Here is an 18,984-nt window from a genome sequence, read left to right as displayed (position 1 = left end):
TAGAAAATGGATGGATGGATGTATTGGCTATGTGCCAATCTGATTGCAGGACATACAGTATGCACAAGCCATCAAAGTGTGTGGAATGACGGCTGTACTCACTGCTGAATGACACACTCACAGTCAATCAAAACTATACACTGCAAGTGTGCTTCAGAGACTCATGATGTAAATGATGAGCTCTGCCTGACCTCTTTCTATTCTTAATGTTTGTGTATTGTGTTGTTGCTGCCCAATGTTGTCACTTGTGCTTTGTTACCAATGTTTATTTGTTCATCTGCATTTTGGGCGTGTGCACAGAAATGCGTCACTTGAAATTACATGAGCAAAAAAAAAAAAAAATCGAAGGCCATTGAATGCCATTTTTCCATTACACATGAAATGTTAACGGAACCAATGTTCTGAAACCTGATTTTAATAGAGTGTATTATCAGAAAGACATGCAAACACCATCAGTGAGATTTAGTCTTATTTGGATTCGGGACGATTGTCAAATTATTGCTGTTTACGCAAATGCAGCAATTTTGCTTACTGCGCCCAGTGCAAAACATTGACGAGTGAAGACAAGCGAAGAGAAAAATGGTATCACTGCGGAATCTTATTTTGCAAATGCGAACAAGAGGAGCTAACGGGCTTTGTTTGTGAAAACACAGTTACAGTTTGACAGGTTAAGTGATTTGAAAACCCTGTACTACCAAAGTAATCACTTTTCAGGAGACCCTGAGACAGTGTGGTTGTTCCACACATTAACCCTTTCATGCACTCTGTAACCTGATAACATGATAAGCTGTCCACTGTAGTAACCACTGTCCCTGAAAGGGTTAATATTGCGCTGTCAAATAGCGATTTTTGCGATGAAGGAAAAAGTCTTGAATGCTGTTTTTGGCCGCCATTGATTACAACCATGTAATTATTTCAACAGTTCAACGTTTATATCTGGCGCTGCTGTCTTGTGAATGAGTGCTAAGCTCACATCATTTTTCAACCATCAACATTTTGAATCTCAAACAAGATGTGATGTTACATGCCTGTACTCTCAGCTGAACCAAATGCAAGTGACAGCCACACCGGGTGAGACACTAACCCGCCACCGACCTCACAACGTGGATCTTTTGTCAAAAATGACACTGCAATCAAGGAGGAGAAGCAGCTGTTTCTATTACTTTCTCTCCTGCGGAGCAGGTGCACAATAAAGAAGCAAAACCTGCCCAGTTGTATTTTACGCTCAGCTGGAGGAACCTGAGATGATGCATGTGTGCACTCAGATTAAAACCATAACGGACCAAGGTCACGTACCCTGGTATACTTTTCCTCTACTCTGATTCAGCCTTTTTATCACAGGATATTTTGGGCTGTCAATATGTTCGGAGAGCATCAAGAAAAAGCCTCTTTGGTAAATATTTTAGAACAAGCTCAGGATGAACTCAAGTTGGTAGTTTTTAGCTCAACCAAAATTCTATCTTTCAAAACTTGAAATAAAAATCATTTACAGTCATCACTAAATTCTGAGAATTAGATTGCCCACATCTCTGGCTTGATTTCAATGCTTTACACTTGCTAATGACAAAGTCAAGATAAGTGAAGGTGGCTGCAGTGAAGGGCTGGCAAAGTATCGCCAGGCAGTGACTCAGATCGAGCAAGCTAAAAGTCCCCACTTGTCTGAGCTAAATACCTTCAGCAATAACTACTTTTAACACGTTTTGCTCTGGCAGCGACCGTAGACAGAGGTCACCGATGTTTGGTGCATGACTCAATTTAGGAGGGTTTGTGTCTCACCAACCTAAATCATCTGTCAGAAACTATCATTTCATTTCTCAAGCATCTTCCCGCTATATCAACACATGTGCTTCTGGCCTCACACACACTAATGTAGAAAGACTGCCTGAAGCTGCAAAGTCAGTGGCTGCATCCCACATCCCTTGGGATGCTCTTATTACTATTTCCAGCCACAGATACATGTGCTGTTTCTTGTACATAATTACTGATCTGTGCGGTGGTAATTATCTGCGTGTAAGTTAAGAAAATCAAAAGACAGTGTGCCCAAGAGGGCTGGTGGATGAGCTTGGAAAACATTGTCTTTATTGGACATTTGTCACCTGAATAGGCATTACGGTAAGAATGGAGTGCATTTGTCATCAATATTCTCTAGACAGTAGACAACTTTATGCCATACTTTTGATGCTATCACACTCTATTTACTCATTTCATCAATAGTCTTGACTTTTGGTTGTACTATGTCATTCAAACTCAGTTTTACCATTATTATTACCGGTAATTGCTGATTTCTAATATGATGGCCACATCCATTATGGTGGATCGTCTGACATCACTTGCGGTTCATCTAACATCACTTCCAACGGCAGGAGGAAATCTAACCCAGAGATGTGCATCCTTGTCTTGTATTTTCTTGGAGTTTGCCAAAGTAAATAGCCAAACAAATTTTGTCGAGGCGACAAGCATTCTTTTCTTGCATGCATTTTCAATCATTTCCTCTAAATCTTTCACACAAAAACCTTCTCAGGCTGCCAGTATGCTTCTCTCGTGCCTGCATTCTTTATTTTCCCTTTTCATTCCTTCACCGCCTCGAAAGTTGTCAATGCAGCGAGCTGTTCAAAGAATAAGCTAAAGTTTTCTAGGTCATGTGCGTATAATCTCCTCAATTTGAGCAGACCTCATGGAGCTTTTCAATTACATCTCGTTATTATCCATGATGTTTGTAGTTTTAATGTTTCCCTTGTTAGAGAGAAAATAGTTTGTTAATGGTTTACCTTTGGAAAATTCTTGCTTTTCAATTCATATTTAATCATTGCACTTTTTCCCCAATTTCAGTTGAATTATCATTGTTATTAAATAGTGTATGGGTTGAAGATTGTATGTAGGCCCTCGTTTTATTATTTAGCAGACTAGATTCATTACATTGCAAGTCAATATTGGATTATTCAGATTTAACCACTAAAAATGTTGAACAGTAAAGGTTGAATGCAAGATTCTACCATTTCCAGAAGTATGCAATAAAAGACAGTAAAATCAAATAAATGTAATGGAATGGGAGAACAAGCACTTTCGAAAATAGATGTCTGAATGTCTGAAATGTCTGAAAGTGAACTAAATTTCACCCCCAGCCCTGCTGCAGGACTGTTGGATGACATGAATTCCTGTTGATGACAAATTTACAGACTCACTCTACTATTATATGTACAGTAGTCAACTTCAGATGAAAGGATTACATATGAAATGTAATGAACCATGAACATATAACTGAATTTTGCTGATATAAATATCAGCGACAATAAAGTGAGAGGCCGTGGTCTGGATGCGGAGTGTGAGAACAATGTGACCTTTGACACATGAGTCCAAAGGCACAAATGAGATCCAGCTGGAGAGGATGTAACACATGATGAAGTTGCACATAAGCTGAGGTTAAATCTCCGCAGAGTGTCAAGAGATATGCCCTGCTAATGCTGCCTGGTGCAAAGCTGACAGCCGGCAGTCTTTGACTTGATTGGCAGGGAGGCTTGTCTTGGTGGTGCTGTCCAGGGTGCTGACATCTGCTCTGGTGAGAATCTCACAACTCTCGCCTCCTCAAAATCCCCTCAAAGCAGGTCAAAACACACAAGACTCTTTTCAAGAGAGTGTAGTTTTGCTTTAAGCATATCCATCATTATAAATGTTTAGTGCTTCATTAAAACTTTTAAGGCAGGTCCTGGCTTGTCCCCCCACACCCCTCTCAAGTAGCACTGATGAAAAATTCCGCCCTCCTCCAGCAATTAAGTTGCCCATCCCTGCTCAAGTTGTTGCCAGGCAAGATTCTGAGGTCTCAATAATAAGCGCCCCATAGCCCAGTTAAAAAAAAAAAAAAAAGTACTGTCTATTCCAGCCAAATCATTTTGATTTTTTGGGATGAGAAGCTCACCTTGAAAATGTGAGAAAGACAAAATGGCATGTCAGACAAGACAAAAAAAAAAAAAAAAAGAAAGAAACAATGGCTCACCTGTTGAAGCTTATTGGTCATTTCCTGAGCCCTGAGCAACTGATGTCATTTTCAGTCTTCAGCAAGTGGCAAAATGGCTGTTCCCTGAGATCGACAAAAACGGGTGGCATTTACTGCTTAACTCATACCGTATTCCACATATGCAATATTAATCAGAATGCTGTGTTTTGCCTACTCTGGCTGCATAGAACATATTATGGTTAAGAAAATTTGGGGGTTGACTTACCCTTTAATGATCTGCTGTTACCCATTGCCTAATGTACCTGACAATAGTCAAATAAGGGGAGGACTTCTTTATTTTTTTTCACTTAAAGCACTGCTTGAACATTAAAGTGAGCAAAATATGCCCCTCCAAAAATTAATAAAAGGGCATATGCATTTCTATTTCACTGTACATATGTGTTTTATCATTAATATCAGTTGTTGTGTTTACTTGTGATGCAATAGAACTTGTAGTACTATTATAGTGTGTGTGTGTGTGTGTGTGTGTGTGTGTGTGTGTGTGTGTGTGTGTTCTCTTAAATTATTGGCCTGACAGCGAGTACAGAGGCAGCGGCCACAGTCGGGCGCATTGTTTCCATTCATCACAGGGCCATTTGCGAGAGCGCATTCAGCCTGCTGACATCTGCAATGTGACAATTGATGATTACCTGCGGGAAATCGATAATGATCGCCACATTATCAATGCTGCCCTTGAAAACGCAGCACCCGTCAAAACAGAATACGGTACTGGCAAAATTCAGCGTCAGAGTGTAAGCCGTTACCGCAAAAGTCACTCATAGCTCAGGGCTCCAAAAACGTTTAGAAAAAATAAATAAAAAGACCTACGATGCCATATCCAGCCTGTGACATTGTAGTGAGTGCTCCTGGTGCGTTGACAGAAGAGGAAAGGTTCCAATGTAACGGATTTTTAGAATGTGTTGTTTTGATTTATTTTACGCCCTTGATCTTTCTCAGGTCATTGAGGTGCAGTGAGCTCAGTGGCATTGGCTGCCACATCTGTGGCGCCATGTGTTGCTCCTCCTGTTATTCGGCTTTGGGGATCAAAATCCATATGCCACTTGCAATTTATGGTCTGCTTCACTCTTATGAATAAGTTATCATATGTGTTCTTCAGATAAGAGCCCGAGGACTCACGTGTCATATCTTTGCGTGTCGATGTGAGTTCAGGTGTGCAGAGTAGGCACAGACAAGAGGGTGACGTTTACTTATGCATGAGGCGGCACTTTTCCAGCTGATCACTGATCTGGTTCGGCGTGTGTGATGTGACTGCTGGGATCCGCTAGACTGCTTGTGTCAACTTGGGCCTGTTGAAAACAAAAAAGACAAAAGTAGTCAGCAATTTTCACATGTGTGGTAAACTTGTTGTTTAAGAATAAGAAAACCTTTATTCGTCTCACAATGGAGAAATTCCCAATGTACAGCAGCAAAGTTATGAAAGGAAGAATGTAGAAGAACAAAAAGTATAGGATATTTATTTGGAATTCACTGCTCTTTCGAATGTTCCCTAGTTTACCTTATTTTCATAGAAACTTATTTTTGCGGGTCCATGTGTTTGTATTGGGAAAAGACAGCAAGGGATACTTCATGAATTGATGGAGTGTGTTTGTTTGCGTGTGCTTGGGAGCCAGCAGAGAGAGAGAGAGAGAGAGAGAGAGAGAGAGAGAGAGAGAGAGAGAGAGAGAGAGAGAGAGAGAGGCCAGATTAGGAGGGAAATGGCTCTGCAAGACCGTGGCAAGGATGGGATGACGGGGGAGACGGAGGAGAGGTGGCAGGCAATAAAGTGGCCCATCAATCTGGTAAATGAGTGTCCTTCCCACCGACACTACTTTGGGAAACGTAGTCTACTCCGGTCACAGGTTTAGCACGCAGCCGTGCTTAATCTGGTCTTCCGTTCCAACATTTCCTTATCGAGGAAGGTAGCTAGGAAACAAATGTTTAGTCTACACTTTCTTCTGCCGGTTGTCCATGTGACAACTTGAATGCAACCAGAACTTTGAGCACACATTTACAGTCTGTTTATGTCTGTCCATTTTGCACTTTTGCAGCATCAGTTTCTCCTCTCGTGTTCTTGGCAGGATGCAAGTTGGATATTGTCTTCTGAATGATATCTTAGTTAGGGCAAGGGAAGGCAACTCCGGTCCTCGAGAGCCACAGGCCTGCTTGTTTTAGAGGTTTCCCTCTTCCAACATACCACATTCAAATGATCGGCTTATCAACAAGCTCTGCAGAAGCCTTATAAGGATCCTGACCTTTTAAATCAGGTGTGTTGGAAGAGGGAAACTTCTAAAACAAGCAGATTGCAACTCTCGAGGACCGGAGTTGCCTACCGGTACTCTCGAGTAAGGCAAAACACACTCCTCTGTACTGCTTCTTCTCACAAGGGTCATAAATAATTTTAGCTGTGTTACCTGATGTGTTTCGGCCCTCTCTGAATGTGCTTTAAGCTGTCTAATGACACCTCAGGTGGAGGTTACTGTACAACTAAACACACGCACTAAAATCATTCATACATGTAGGAAGATATGCTATTTCTTTTTAAATAGTCATGAACTTTAACTCACGTCTGTTACAGTAAGCTCACCCTCATTTTAATTGATGGAATTTCAAACACACATGCGGTCATAAGGCTTGTATGCTGTTTTATTTACGGTACTTTTTTAAAATCAGATTTATTTTTTTCAGTGAAAAAAAAGCATGCTCTCGTTCAAATTTGAAGTACATGTCAAGTATCTGCTCCATAAAGCATTTTAAAATTTCAATGTCAGTTACAGGTCAAGTACATTTCGATTTTCGAGATTTGCACACAACCTACACTGCCCATGATTTGCGCCTCTGTGATTTTGTTTCACCTTCATTCACATCTTGTGCGCAGTGGGAGTGTCAGAGGTCTGGCAAGAGAATCCTCATAAATGAAAAGGTGGGCAAGTCCAAGCACTCAAAAAAAAAAAAAAAGACTTTTGCGTCAACAGAGCAAAACGGCCCTTTGTCAACACAAGGCAGGCTTCTATGTAAAGAACAGAAGGCTCATAAAGATGGCCCAAGATGGATAACCTTCACAATAACTGAAATCTCTTAAGGAGCTTTGGATGCACGTTTTCAGGTTTTTTTTTTTTTTTTCATTTGTGCTAAATATAACACTCTGTACATTTGGATCTTTTTTTTTCACTTGTTTTTGTTGATACAGGAGCACAGTATCGCCTCGTTGGTGCAATAGCTCTGTGATGACACGATGCTTGGCGTGTCCAATTACCATTGTTGTCACGAACGAGCATTGTGACTCGGCCACACAATCTGAACTGCCAACAGCGTGAGAAGGAATGTCTGTGCTCACACGATCATGTTAACTATTCGATGAGTGTCACTTATTTCGAAAGGCAAATGAAATCATCTGATGAATGTGTGGAGTAGATCAGCTTTTTAAGGCCACGAGTACAGACTTTTTTAAAAATGCAATTTATCCTAGCTCTTGGTTAATATATTTTTATATATAAATATATATATCTCCAAATCAACACACAGCGGCGAGTACAACTGTCAGGGCTGCGCTGCCTGCTCGAAGTCAGCAGCTGCGTGCACATTTTCACACATTTCTGAGTCTGTGCCGAACAGACCTCAGGGTGACAAGAATACCATACCCAGGAGACGGACCCAGTTTCAGTCTCTGTCCTACAGCATTTTACAATCCATCAGGACTGACGCTCACAACTTTTCGTTTTTTCTGACTGCAAAAGCAAATCCTTGGCTTTACTTTATGACTTCTTTCCATTTTAATGAGATGAACTGTATTTTCCACTTGTCCCACATGATTGGCATAATCTGTTAATCAACTGTGTGACACAAAATGAACGAATGCAATGACTGCTGCCACTGCTGCCATAGGTGCAACTCGGAATTATGAGTAATTTAAAACCACGTGCGATACAGCCATCTTCAGGCAATTGCCAAGCACACTTAATGGTCTGCTTGGCAACACCAATGGTGGCTTGTCAAGAGAGGGCACTATAGGATGCCGCCCTCCTACCCAGCTGCGTCATCTTGAATGGGACAAAAAATTAAATCTGAAATATTTTGATAAAAGCCCTTCAAAATGTATGTTTATCTGGTTTTGGATGATCAGGATGAATACTATACTGTGATTGATCAGTAAAATTGATTCCTTTATCGCTGGCATTTCAAAATGAAGATATCACTTCCAATTTGGGTGCCAAGTAGACTTTGTTAAAAGCGTGACTTGCACAGTTGATCCTTGTGTAATACACATGTAAGTGCATCAGAAAAATTATTGATGGTCTATTAATAGTCTCCTCTTGGCTCAAGCCAGAGGGCAGCCATTTTACGTTGCCACTGTTACTGATAACTTTTTTTTTGGGGGGGGGGGACTTAAAGAAGAACGAACTTCACTGTTTGCATATTATCTCAGTATTGTCAATTGTGACTGACGGAGGTTAGGTTTACATTTCGCAACGAATTGTGTTCAAATAGGCTACGCTTTCATTTCATTGGTGATGGTTCCACCAACATGTTGCAAACGAATATTTGAGTAGCACTCACAGATATGCCTTGTCAGAGAAAATTTAAAATCAACAGTAAAGTTTAGCAGTTTGAACATTTAAATATCTTATCTTTGTTGTGCATTCAATTAAATATGGGTTAAACATGAATTGCAGAACACAACATCCCAATATCACACAATATCCAATGAACAATAGGGGTTCATTGGATATTGATTACTATATAGTGGATCGGAGATGATTTTGATCACAGCTGATACTCCTGCAGAGGTAACAGTCATGGTGGCCATACGGTATACACAGCCAGTCCTAAATCCTGGTTGCCGACTGTTGATGCTCTAATTCCCCTCATGCTACAGTGAGATTGGAACCCAGCACTCTTGTCTTGAGTGCTGGGTTCCAATTTAAGCAGCTGGAGATCTCTCCCATAGGATTTGTGTGTGGCAATCTCCAAGAAATCCGTTTAATGTGAGATCCCAGATTGGAGTATGATAGAGGCAAAGCTCTTGAGATTATGCGAATAGAAGTGGATACCTTTGATGTTGCTCAATTAAATTAGAACGTTTTGTTCTGGATGTGACATCATTAGTTGAGGTTGTTGAGTTCTGAAAATGATATTCCGCAATTCTAATCTGTCACCAGAGAGAATGCAAGCCTAAAAATGTCGAAACAATTGGATCATTTTGCTGTGTGTTACTATAGCGTGTGTGGCAGCAGACAATTTAGGGCCAGTTGAAATAGGGGGCACAGCATGCATGGAGAAGGATAAACCGCAACAGCTCAACATAAAACTGATCCAATTTAATCCAGCTTGCACAGCTTTAGCCCCAACAGTTTGGAAGCAAAAAAAAAACAAACAAAAAAAAGGCAAATGGTGCTGCTCACTATCGAATACTATTGTCTCCTCTGCCTCTCTTTCTAGAACAGACCAAAGCATTTCCTATTTAAGGCCGAGCCCCTAAAGACCATTAAAGCTCTGACAGCCTCTTAAAACGAGCACTGGCGGAGGATTCACGCTGCCAGCTATCACCGATGGCATGCAATAACTCCCTGGGGGTCGAGTGTGGAGCGCAATACATGGCTAGTGTGAGAGTGTTCACACCAGGCTCTTCATGTTCAGCATGCATGACACAACCGCACGTGACGGTGCAGGGAAATGCATGCAGCTTATTGGCTAAATTATGTCCTGTTTCGCCCGGGACCAGCACAACTTCAAGAGTCATTTAATCACGGATCGCAGCATTTGCACTGCTTTTTTTGCTCTGTGCTTCATGGGGCCACAAAAATAGAGACGTATTTGAGATCATATTATTTAATCGAGTGTTGCTGCTCATACCCAATTGCACGGCTCCGTGTTTGGCCAGTATTAATACTGGCATTATTCCGACTCGCAATGGATCTGTGTGGCCGGGCAATGTCAAAGCGCAAAAGCGTGTTAGAAAGAAAGCAGAAGGCGTGCAGTCAGGATGGTAAATGGCCTGAGGGAAAAGTATAACCTCTCTGTAATTACACGTCAGTGCATGCAGAGGTGAACAAGGGTGAGGTGCGCACTGGGATTGCTTTAATGGGCAAAGCACTGATGAGCATCCAATTTCCATTTACCCCTGAATATTTCAGTGTTTTTTTGCATTCAGAGCAACATGTTTGATAAAGTGGCATCATCACATACGCACTATCTCTTTTTTTTGTTGGTTTTTTTTTTGGTCTGTTGATATCATCAATGACAGGAATAAGAAGTAAGACTTTTTTTCTTCTAACCTCTTAGCTCCTCTATCAACACGACTGACCGACATTTGGCAGTTGAATCCCCACTGCAGGAAAAAAGCATCCCAGTGCTATTTATATGGCTCGTGGTAATTAAACCTTGTTTGAATGAACGGATATTGGGAGCTTTGCAGCTACTAGTCAAAATATCTTCTTGATACTTTTTTTACCTTCAGGCATATTAGACCCTGATTTACATTGATCATTCTGACAGATACCATTTAGGATGAGACTTTTTGGAGAATGTGAACTTTGTGGATGCCGTTTTATTTTGTTATGCAAAGCTACACTAAGGGCAGGAGGCGGGTCATCGAAAATGTCACTCAAGTAGGAGTAATGTTATTTTAGAATATGACACAATTAAAAATGGTCCTCCCAACATTTCCTTGAGTAAATGAGTATTCACAGAAAAGACTACTTAAAGATTGAGTTTTTTGTGATTTTTTTATCAGAGCCAAAAAAGTAGTGAAGGGAATTCTGCTCAATGGATTATAAATACCATTTATTCTTAACATAAATATGAATGTACAATGTGTCCCTCAAAATACCCTGCTTAGGGCACTATTTTTTGTGCCCCAACGCAAGTCTACACGTTGTGCAGTCTAAATAATTGTTTTGGTATTTTCACAGATGGGTACAAGCGGGCACAGTGTGGTGGATTTACAACAAAAGAAAAAGGCGTTTTGCAGTGTTGTGGGTGTGAACGCAGTTGACTTTATTTGCCAGCAATTGAATCGGCTCCTCTTTCTCTTTAAATGCCACACGCTGACAATCCTTGAAATAGTGCAAGAAGAAACTGATTTGCTCAATTCCTGCGACAGGTCAAGGCATGAAATGTACGTTAATAAGTAGCTGCTAGCAGACCCCCACGGACAGATGATAAAAAGTTGTCTCGGGAGAAAACCGACCATTACAATTCCAAGAGAAGTTTCTCAAGGAAACGGAACGTTTAATCCTGGGTGCTAAATGAAGTATTTTAAAAATAAACATTGTGCACGTCACCTCCCGGATGAAAATTTACAATTGTGCGTGAGGATGGCAGTGACAACTTACAGATGTGCTGACACTGTGAGCTGAGTTTAAGGGAACAAAAAACGTATTAACCAGGTAAAATATTTTAAATGGCTATTATTTTTCAGCTATTATACCGGTGTTCCCCAATTTTCATTGAGCCAGCTCATTCTACATTCACACATCACAAAAAAATGGAAGGATTTTGTCTCAATCCACGCGCAAAATGAGTCAGTGTGAAATCTGGCCCTGACTCTTAACACTTTCCGTAGGTACGAATATGAGTGGAAATAGATTTTTTTTGCCTATAGATGGATGGTAATTAACTGGTAAGTGGTGACCAGTCCACCACCGAAGTGAACAGGGATATGTTCTTGCTCACGTGCAACCCGAATGAGGACAAATTCTTCAGAAAATGGATGAACAACATTTGTCTATGTAGATATAAATTAAATTTGACATTCAAACGTGGATAGCTCGTACTCGAACCAATATTGATGCCATTTGGCAACAAAATTGAAAACAAATTGATAGATGTAATTCCGCACATAGTATCCGTGGAATTCTCATTTGTGTCAACCGCCATTTTGTGGATGTCGTGTTTTTGTTTTTGTACATTTCCAAGTCAATAAAATAGATCCAGGTACAGCACATTGTTGACTGAAACTGATCATTTTGCAGCTTGAGTGTAGTGAAAATTAGTTATGATTTTTTTTTTTTTTTTACAAAAACTTAACATTATTCTTTGTAAAGGCATTTTATTTGAGACAGTATTGTGGTCAGATGTATGTATGCAAGCAGACATGTTGCAAATCGTGCTGTCGCAGAGATTTTCTGTGGTTTCGAAAGCCTGCAAAGAACAACACTTGATCTGATAAGCAGGAAGCACAGATGACATCACCAACAAGCTATTAGAAGCTTCTCAAAGCACAGCGGGGAGAACGCATGGCTCATCTCAAGTATCCGTTACCATAAATCTGGACCATGTACTTATAAAAGATCGGTTGGGAAAGAGCCACCGATTCACAGGCTGTTAAACTGGGTGCAAAAACAAGACACCAATGCTCTGCCATAAGAGGATACAAATAGAAACATTTGAAAACCAGTAGGATACTAATTAAGGAAAAGGACTGATACATAGTGTCAATACTAGAAATGGCTCTGAGAAAGACGATTCAAAACAAAGCTGCTACATATTCACCCTTTGAACAAGGAGCAAAAGCAGAATCGATATTTTACTCTCTTCACTTCTGCTCATCACTAGAGGCGAGAGGTGGGGGTGGTTGTCGGGGACCGCGTGACCACTTGAGACATGTATTACAGTGCTGCAGGGCGACTGACACATTCCGGTATTCTTGGTTCTGCTTGTTATCAGGCGAGCTATATGTCATCATAAGGCTGCGTGGCGTTATGCACTTCCCAATGGACCAATGATGGTGACTGTGAAAAAGGAGCACTACTTTCACTGGCCCTGGGAGGATCATCTTTGTGTCAAAGTGCATTTGTTACATGGCAAACCTCTGTTGAAAAATAATCTCAGTGGGATTTGTTATTATTTTTTAATCTTGTCGTTTGTCTTTTTCTTGCTTCAGCGCTAAAAAAGCCTACAGGGCACATTTAACAAATTAATCGACTTGCAACATATTTTACATGTTGCTTCTTTGAACTTACTCGACTCCATGCTAACAGTTTGATGAATAGTATTAAAATTAACATTATTATTATCGGTTGATATAAGACTGCTTATTTTAATTTATAATGCAAAATCAGGTACATGGCTCCAGAAATAAAGATATGATAAATAAAAACAGTAGTTATTCTAATACAGTATCACAACAAAGACACAGTGCAATGATGTGAAATCAGTGGACAGTTTCTGCCAAATAGAAAGTGGTGATGAAAACGGATTTTAATCAATAAAGACTTGTCGTCGGTGGAGGGCACTTGGCGACACCCTCTATCCCAGCTGAGTCACCTTGAATGGGACCAAAAACATCAAGTACAGTATTATAATTCAAAATATACCGGTATGTATGTCTATTTTAGATGATCAAGATGAATAGTAGAGTTATTGATGAGCAAAATTGATTTGTTTGTCTCAGGGGTCTCCAACATGATTTAAGTTTAAGTTTGGGTGCACGGAACCTCGATTGAAAGTTTGACGTGCAGGTGGATCTTGTAGAAAAGCGGTGTCAAACTAAAATTGTGTTGACTTTTAAAAACATTGAAATACCTTTCATAATTCAAGTGTCGTAAATGTCACTCAACTTTATACTGCAGTATAGCAACAACCGAAGGTGTTGCAAGAAAGTTCTGAACATAAAAGACAGACAAAAATTTAAATAAAACAATCAGCATCCATCCACTGTATTTCTATGCTCTCGAGGGTTTGTGGGTGTGGTGGAGCCTATCCCAGCTGAGTTAGGGCAGTAATACAATCATTAAAAAAATATTTTAATTGTGCGTGCTTCTTGTTACAGTGTTGAATTTCACAGAAAAAAATAAGTTTGACATTCGAGCCGAACTGATTATTTTACTGATCCCTTGCAGATTATGAAGTTCCTATGATTGAGGTCCAGTGCCTTTACAGTCAAAATGTGATTCCACCATTAAAAAAAAACAAACACATTTTGTTTCATACTTTTGGGAGCATTTTTATCACTCACCTTCTAAGCTATATTAATTGTCATTTGATGATAGGCTTCAATGAGACACATGTGCATCAATAAGTGACTCCCTAGTATCCAGTGAACTGAATGTGAAAGATTCTCTGAGCCAGATATTGAGTTTTACAAGCCGCCGTTACCAACACACAATCCATTTCATTCACCGTGTTGTTATGAAGAAGCCTGCTGCCCTCCATTGTGCAAAAAAATGCTTTGGACCTGTGAGAAGGTGCTTCCAACGTTGAACATTCATATACTTCTCATCTTGGCCCCGTGATGTTCAACACTTGACGAGGGTTCATCAGTGCAGTAGGTGGGTGGGCGTAAGGTTAGCAATATCTGCGTGTTAGTGTGTAGGTCGGTGTCTGTCAGTGTGTCAGCAGTGGCGCCTGCAGGACGCCAACTCGCAGGGGATGCAGTCAGCTGGAGTGGATGAGATACAGCATGTGGCGATATTGTAAAACGCTGGTGGTGCATTTTGTCAGCACACTGCTGTGCCCATCCAGGAACACTGACTCACGTAAGTGGCTGCTCCCGCGCAACGGAGATTGCATGGGAGGTCAAAGAGCTGTGAGAGGTAACAAAGCAATAGTGTTGGGAAAATGTGTGTGCCTCATCACATTCAGCTCCCAGGCAAGATTTCATGCCGGCGGTGGCAACAGGGCTCTCACCATTGACGGATCAGTGACTCACTCCACTATGATACAGACAGCATCTGTTAGAGTGCAAATGCAAATGCAGCCTGGATTTGCTGGCTGAATTATGAGGCTTTTCTAAAATTGATGAAATATGATTCCACCAAAAGGCTTTAAAAATCTGAAGCTCTGTGATAGGACATGGCACTGTAGTTGAGCTCTTTGTTTTTATTGCCTTCCAGATCGTCTCGTTTGTGGTGTGTAACCTTCTGGTTTGGTGCGACGATGATGATATAGTATTATAGTTGATGTGCTGACATAATTGGAGAAGGGCTTGTGTTGGAAAACGACTTTCACAAGCATGACTGAAATGTAGCCCAATCTATTTGTTTTCACAATTTGGTTTATCAAAATGCTTGACCTGCCCTCCCCCATTCCTTCGTGGATCATCTCTCCAGCACCCACAAGACAGAATCTGCATACCGAATGCCTGTTCACTTTTCACAAGAAATCACCATCACATTCATCAAGTGAAAATGTTAAATGACTTTGTGTTGTCTTGCTAGCGAAGACTCCCCGTGACCATCTTAGTTAACAAATACTTCAGACAGAGTTCAGAGTCACCACAAAAGACAAAAATAATTGTATTTAAGATGAAAGGAGTAGGCTGTATGGACAAGGTTCAATTCCTACTTTGGAGAGGAACATCTTCAATATTCTGCTGATTTACATATACATCACTATAAATCAGCTCAACAACAAGAAGCATTAGAACAGGATTGTGGGTAAACATTCCTACTTAATTAAAAATACGATTGTAGCTTCTTTTTAATGTTTTACAATAGAGCTTGATGTTCTTTTCTATCTCTTTTAAAATGTATGTTTGCATTTTAATATATCAGGTGTGTTTATATAAAATCCCTGTCCTGAGACCTCAAACTCCCTCTGGTGGTATTTAAGTAGATATATTTTTTATTGTTTGGCTCAATTACATTCTGTAATTTTCTTGGGAGACTTTGTTCAAGCTGTGTACGCCAGAATCTCCATAGGTAAATTGTACAAACTAGCATCAATCTTTTAGAATGCATATTTGATAAAAAGCCACAATAACAGATCTCCCTTAATTGCAGGATGAGCACTACAGGTCCTGCAGTGACAGCCGCCATGCTCTAAAGACAACCCGCCGGCCACCATGAAAGGGTTAGGAGCCAACCGCAGTCGACATCTCTCTGACTCGTGTGAGCCAGCAGGGTGCCCGCAGAAAGCTCTCTGCCCTTTGACCTCTGATCCTCACTGCTCCTTCATGTTAAGCCCAACCATCAAGCACTATGGCACCCTGGATCCTCACTTCCACCAGTATGCTCCCACTAGCCCAACCGCCTTAGCTCCAGACTGCCTTCTGCCTTTCAACCAGATGTCCAACAGCAGCACCTTCCCTCGTCTCCACTTCACCCCGCAGACAGAGCAGTCAGACTGTCCCCAAGGCTGTATGGCAGGCAGTGTGGGAGCAGGGCAGCGCAGCAGGGCAGGTACACTATCCACCTCTGTGACAACAGGCATGGGCCTGGGCTTGGGTCTCACTGGCACTCCCATGATCACAAGTGGATCAGCCACCATCTCCTCTGCAGCGGCAGCCAAAATGAATCGGTTACCATCCAACATCCTGGATCAACTGGAACGGCATCTGCCCCTGCAGCGGGACGGCTTCAGCACTTTGCAATTTCACAGAGGACGTATGTCGAAACAACGGAGTGAGAGTCCAGGACGGATACGCCACCTGATGCATTCTGTGCAGAAGCTCTTTGCTAAATCTCAATCCCTGGAAAACGCTTCCGTAAAAGGAAATGCAATCACCGGAACCAGTGAGGACAGCGGTAGACCCCCCCACCGGAGCAAGAGTAAAGATAGGGCTAAGACTGAAGGACAAAAGCAGAAATCAAGGGCAAATGCATTAGGCCTGTGGAGCTCAGACAACACTCTTGACAGTGATACTACCAAAGCCGGCACCGTTGCTGTTGGTTACCGCAACCCATTATGTATGATGACACTTGGTAGAGCGATATCAGACATCCAGGCCCACCCTAGACATATCTCACAGGGCTACAACACCATTTCTGCACATTCTCTCAAGTCCTCAAAAAGCAGCAGTGACCTCAAGCTCCTGGGGTGTCCCGTATCAAAGGTTGGATCCAAGGACGGGGAAGGAATAGCTCGGAGCAAGGATGATACGCTAGTGAAGAGGGGATCCTGGTCCAATCTCACCTTTAATCAGGCCCGACAAGTGTTGCAGAAAGGCTCGGCTACAGTCAACAGGACCCTTTTAAAAACAAAGTCATGCCACCAGGATCTGGCCAACCAGTTCCTTCAGGTAGGCGTACCAGTGAGTTCATCTTCATTCTTCAATTTAAAGTTATTTGTGTTTAGCATACTCGTCAATGCTGGTTTTCACCCCGCAACATGCCTGTATCCAATCATTTTAGTTACAAATCTTCATTTCATTAGCCTCCACAACTATATTTCAAGCCCATAGTCATATTTCACAAAAAGTCCCAACAAACCCAAAGTACACTAAGCAACATCTTAAGGACGAATGCAGATTTCTGGATTGCATCGACAAGTCCGAAATGAAAATGTGTTTCTACAATTCAGGTTCCACTAGGTGAATGGGCTGGCACGTTAGGCCCCGGCCGAGCCAAAGGAACAGAAATTCCATGTCGAAGGATGCGCAGTGGCAGCTATGTGAAAGCAATGGGAGACATGGAGGGCAGCGATGACTCGGAGGGTAGCCCCAAACCTTCTCCCAAATCTGCAGCCCGTCGCCAGAGCTATCTGAAGGCCACTCAGCAGTCCTTCAGTGAGCAGCAGCCTCCTCCACCTGCATGCAAGTGAGTCCCACAGTACAAGAGGTCATCTTCATAGATCTCCAATTTAATCTAGCACTCCACATTCCAGCAGAAATTGACTCAAAGCTCGGGTGGCACAGGTCTTCCAAAAATAGACAGCAGGGGGCAACACCTCGTCAAAAATGGAAGTTGTTGCTTGTATAGGGGCATGCTGCTTCAACTGTTCAGATTGTGCTCTAGCTAAAGGAGAATACGTCATCGAAACCCATTTGTATTGTTGGAATAAAACAAGGATAGGTGAATTTTTGCCATGTGTTTTACCCCTTCGTCCACACCGACAGGCCTCGTTGCTACGCTCTCATGCGGGAGGATTTTCTTTGGTCTCCACTACAGAGTGCATGCTCTATGCAGCATCTGAGGTCAGTGCAATCCACGGGCAGGTTATATGGCCAATGACCCGAGCCCACCTCACTTGCCCTACCCCCACTACCCAGCATCGTTTTTGGTCAAACATTCCCCATTTCACAAGACTTCCCTTGTTATGAAGCCCTTTTTTGCATAACATGCAAAGTGGTGGTAACCCTTCAAGTCCCCTCCTGCTCGGAGCACAGAAATTTCACGAACACAAGTGCCAATTTTTCAGTCCAGAACAGAGGAAACTTGCCAGAAATAGTTGCGAGCTATGACAAGTCAAATAATGACATATGAAGCTTAATTCCTCACAAATGAATGTTTCCTCTGCACTGCTATTTTAAACCCACTCAGTCACTCTTCACATATCTCCGTTTCTCATCTAAAAATACCCAGAGGAACTTTGGAGTAGGATTTCAAGTTTCTCCTGGATATAAAACCAATTTTCTCTGCACTGCTCTCTGAATGTCCTCTTAAAAGCTGATTATTGAACTCTGTTCCACAGCTCCCTGCCCTCCCTAAAAGAGCTGTCCACAAATCGGAGCCTCGACAACTTAGACTGCCTGGTGAGCCCACTGGAGACATCACCGGGCCACGGACGGAAAGATTTCAGCCATTGCTCCGCTACTTTAACCAGAGGACCCGCCGTTCAGGTGTGTGTGTGTGTGTGTGTGTGTGTGTGTGTGTGTGTGTGTGTGTGTGTGTGTGTGTGTGTGTGTGTGTGTGTGTGTCAGAGACTGGACTTTATACCAGTGTTCCCCAATCTTCATTGAGCCAAGGCACTCATTGTACATTCACACATAAAAGACTGAAATGATCTTGTCTCAATCCACTCGCAAAATGAGACCGTGTGAAATCTGGCCCCGTCTCTAAAACTCATACATGGCAATGGCGAGTAATGAAAAAAGCGGAAGAGGCGTGGCCTGGACGGGGGCGTGGCCTGGACGGGGGCGTGGTTACTTACAAAAGTGGCACTAAACATGCTGAAGATGAAGTGTATTAAATTTACACAGTTTGAAAATTGAACAGAAAAAAATCCCAAGATCGCCACTATTCTTTCAAGTGAAAATTTGTGCAATTTTGCCTATGCATTCCTGGTGAGCACCAATATGTAACTCCAAATTTGCTGCTCAAAATCAAAACTAAAAA

General features: G+C 41.8%; 1 protein-coding gene across 4 annotated transcripts in view; it reads left to right on the top strand.

Annotated features, from left to right (window-relative positions):
* The window catches only part of dlgap4a (discs, large (Drosophila) homolog-associated protein 4a), a 58,492-nt gene that overhangs the window by 26,324 nt on the left and 13,184 nt on the right, over positions 1–18,984 (top strand). For 2 of the 4 annotated variants that reach the window (XM_019890761.1, XM_019890762.1), the window contains 4 exons: positions 15,712–16,949; positions 17,231–17,466; positions 17,766–17,843; positions 18,341–18,488. In XM_019890761.1, the coding sequence (XP_019746320.1) occupies positions 15,774–16,949; positions 17,231–17,466; positions 17,766–17,843; positions 18,341–18,488 (1,638 nt within the window). In that variant the 5' untranslated portion in view covers positions 15,712–15,773. The remainder of the gene's footprint in view (positions 1–15,711; positions 16,950–17,230; positions 17,467–17,765; positions 17,844–18,340; positions 18,489–18,984) is intronic. The other 2 variants (XM_019890763.1, XM_019890764.1) reach the window with 1 other exon arrangement.

Source organism: Hippocampus comes, unplaced genomic scaffold, assembly GCF_001891065.2.
Source record: "Hippocampus comes isolate QL1 unplaced genomic scaffold, H_comes_QL1_v1.1 scaffold174, whole genome shotgun sequence".
Lineage (NCBI taxonomy): Eukaryota > Metazoa > Chordata > Actinopteri > Syngnathiformes > Syngnathidae > Hippocampus > Hippocampus comes.
Note: the sequence above shows the minus strand (reverse complement) of the source record. Positions and strands in the feature narration are given on the sequence as shown.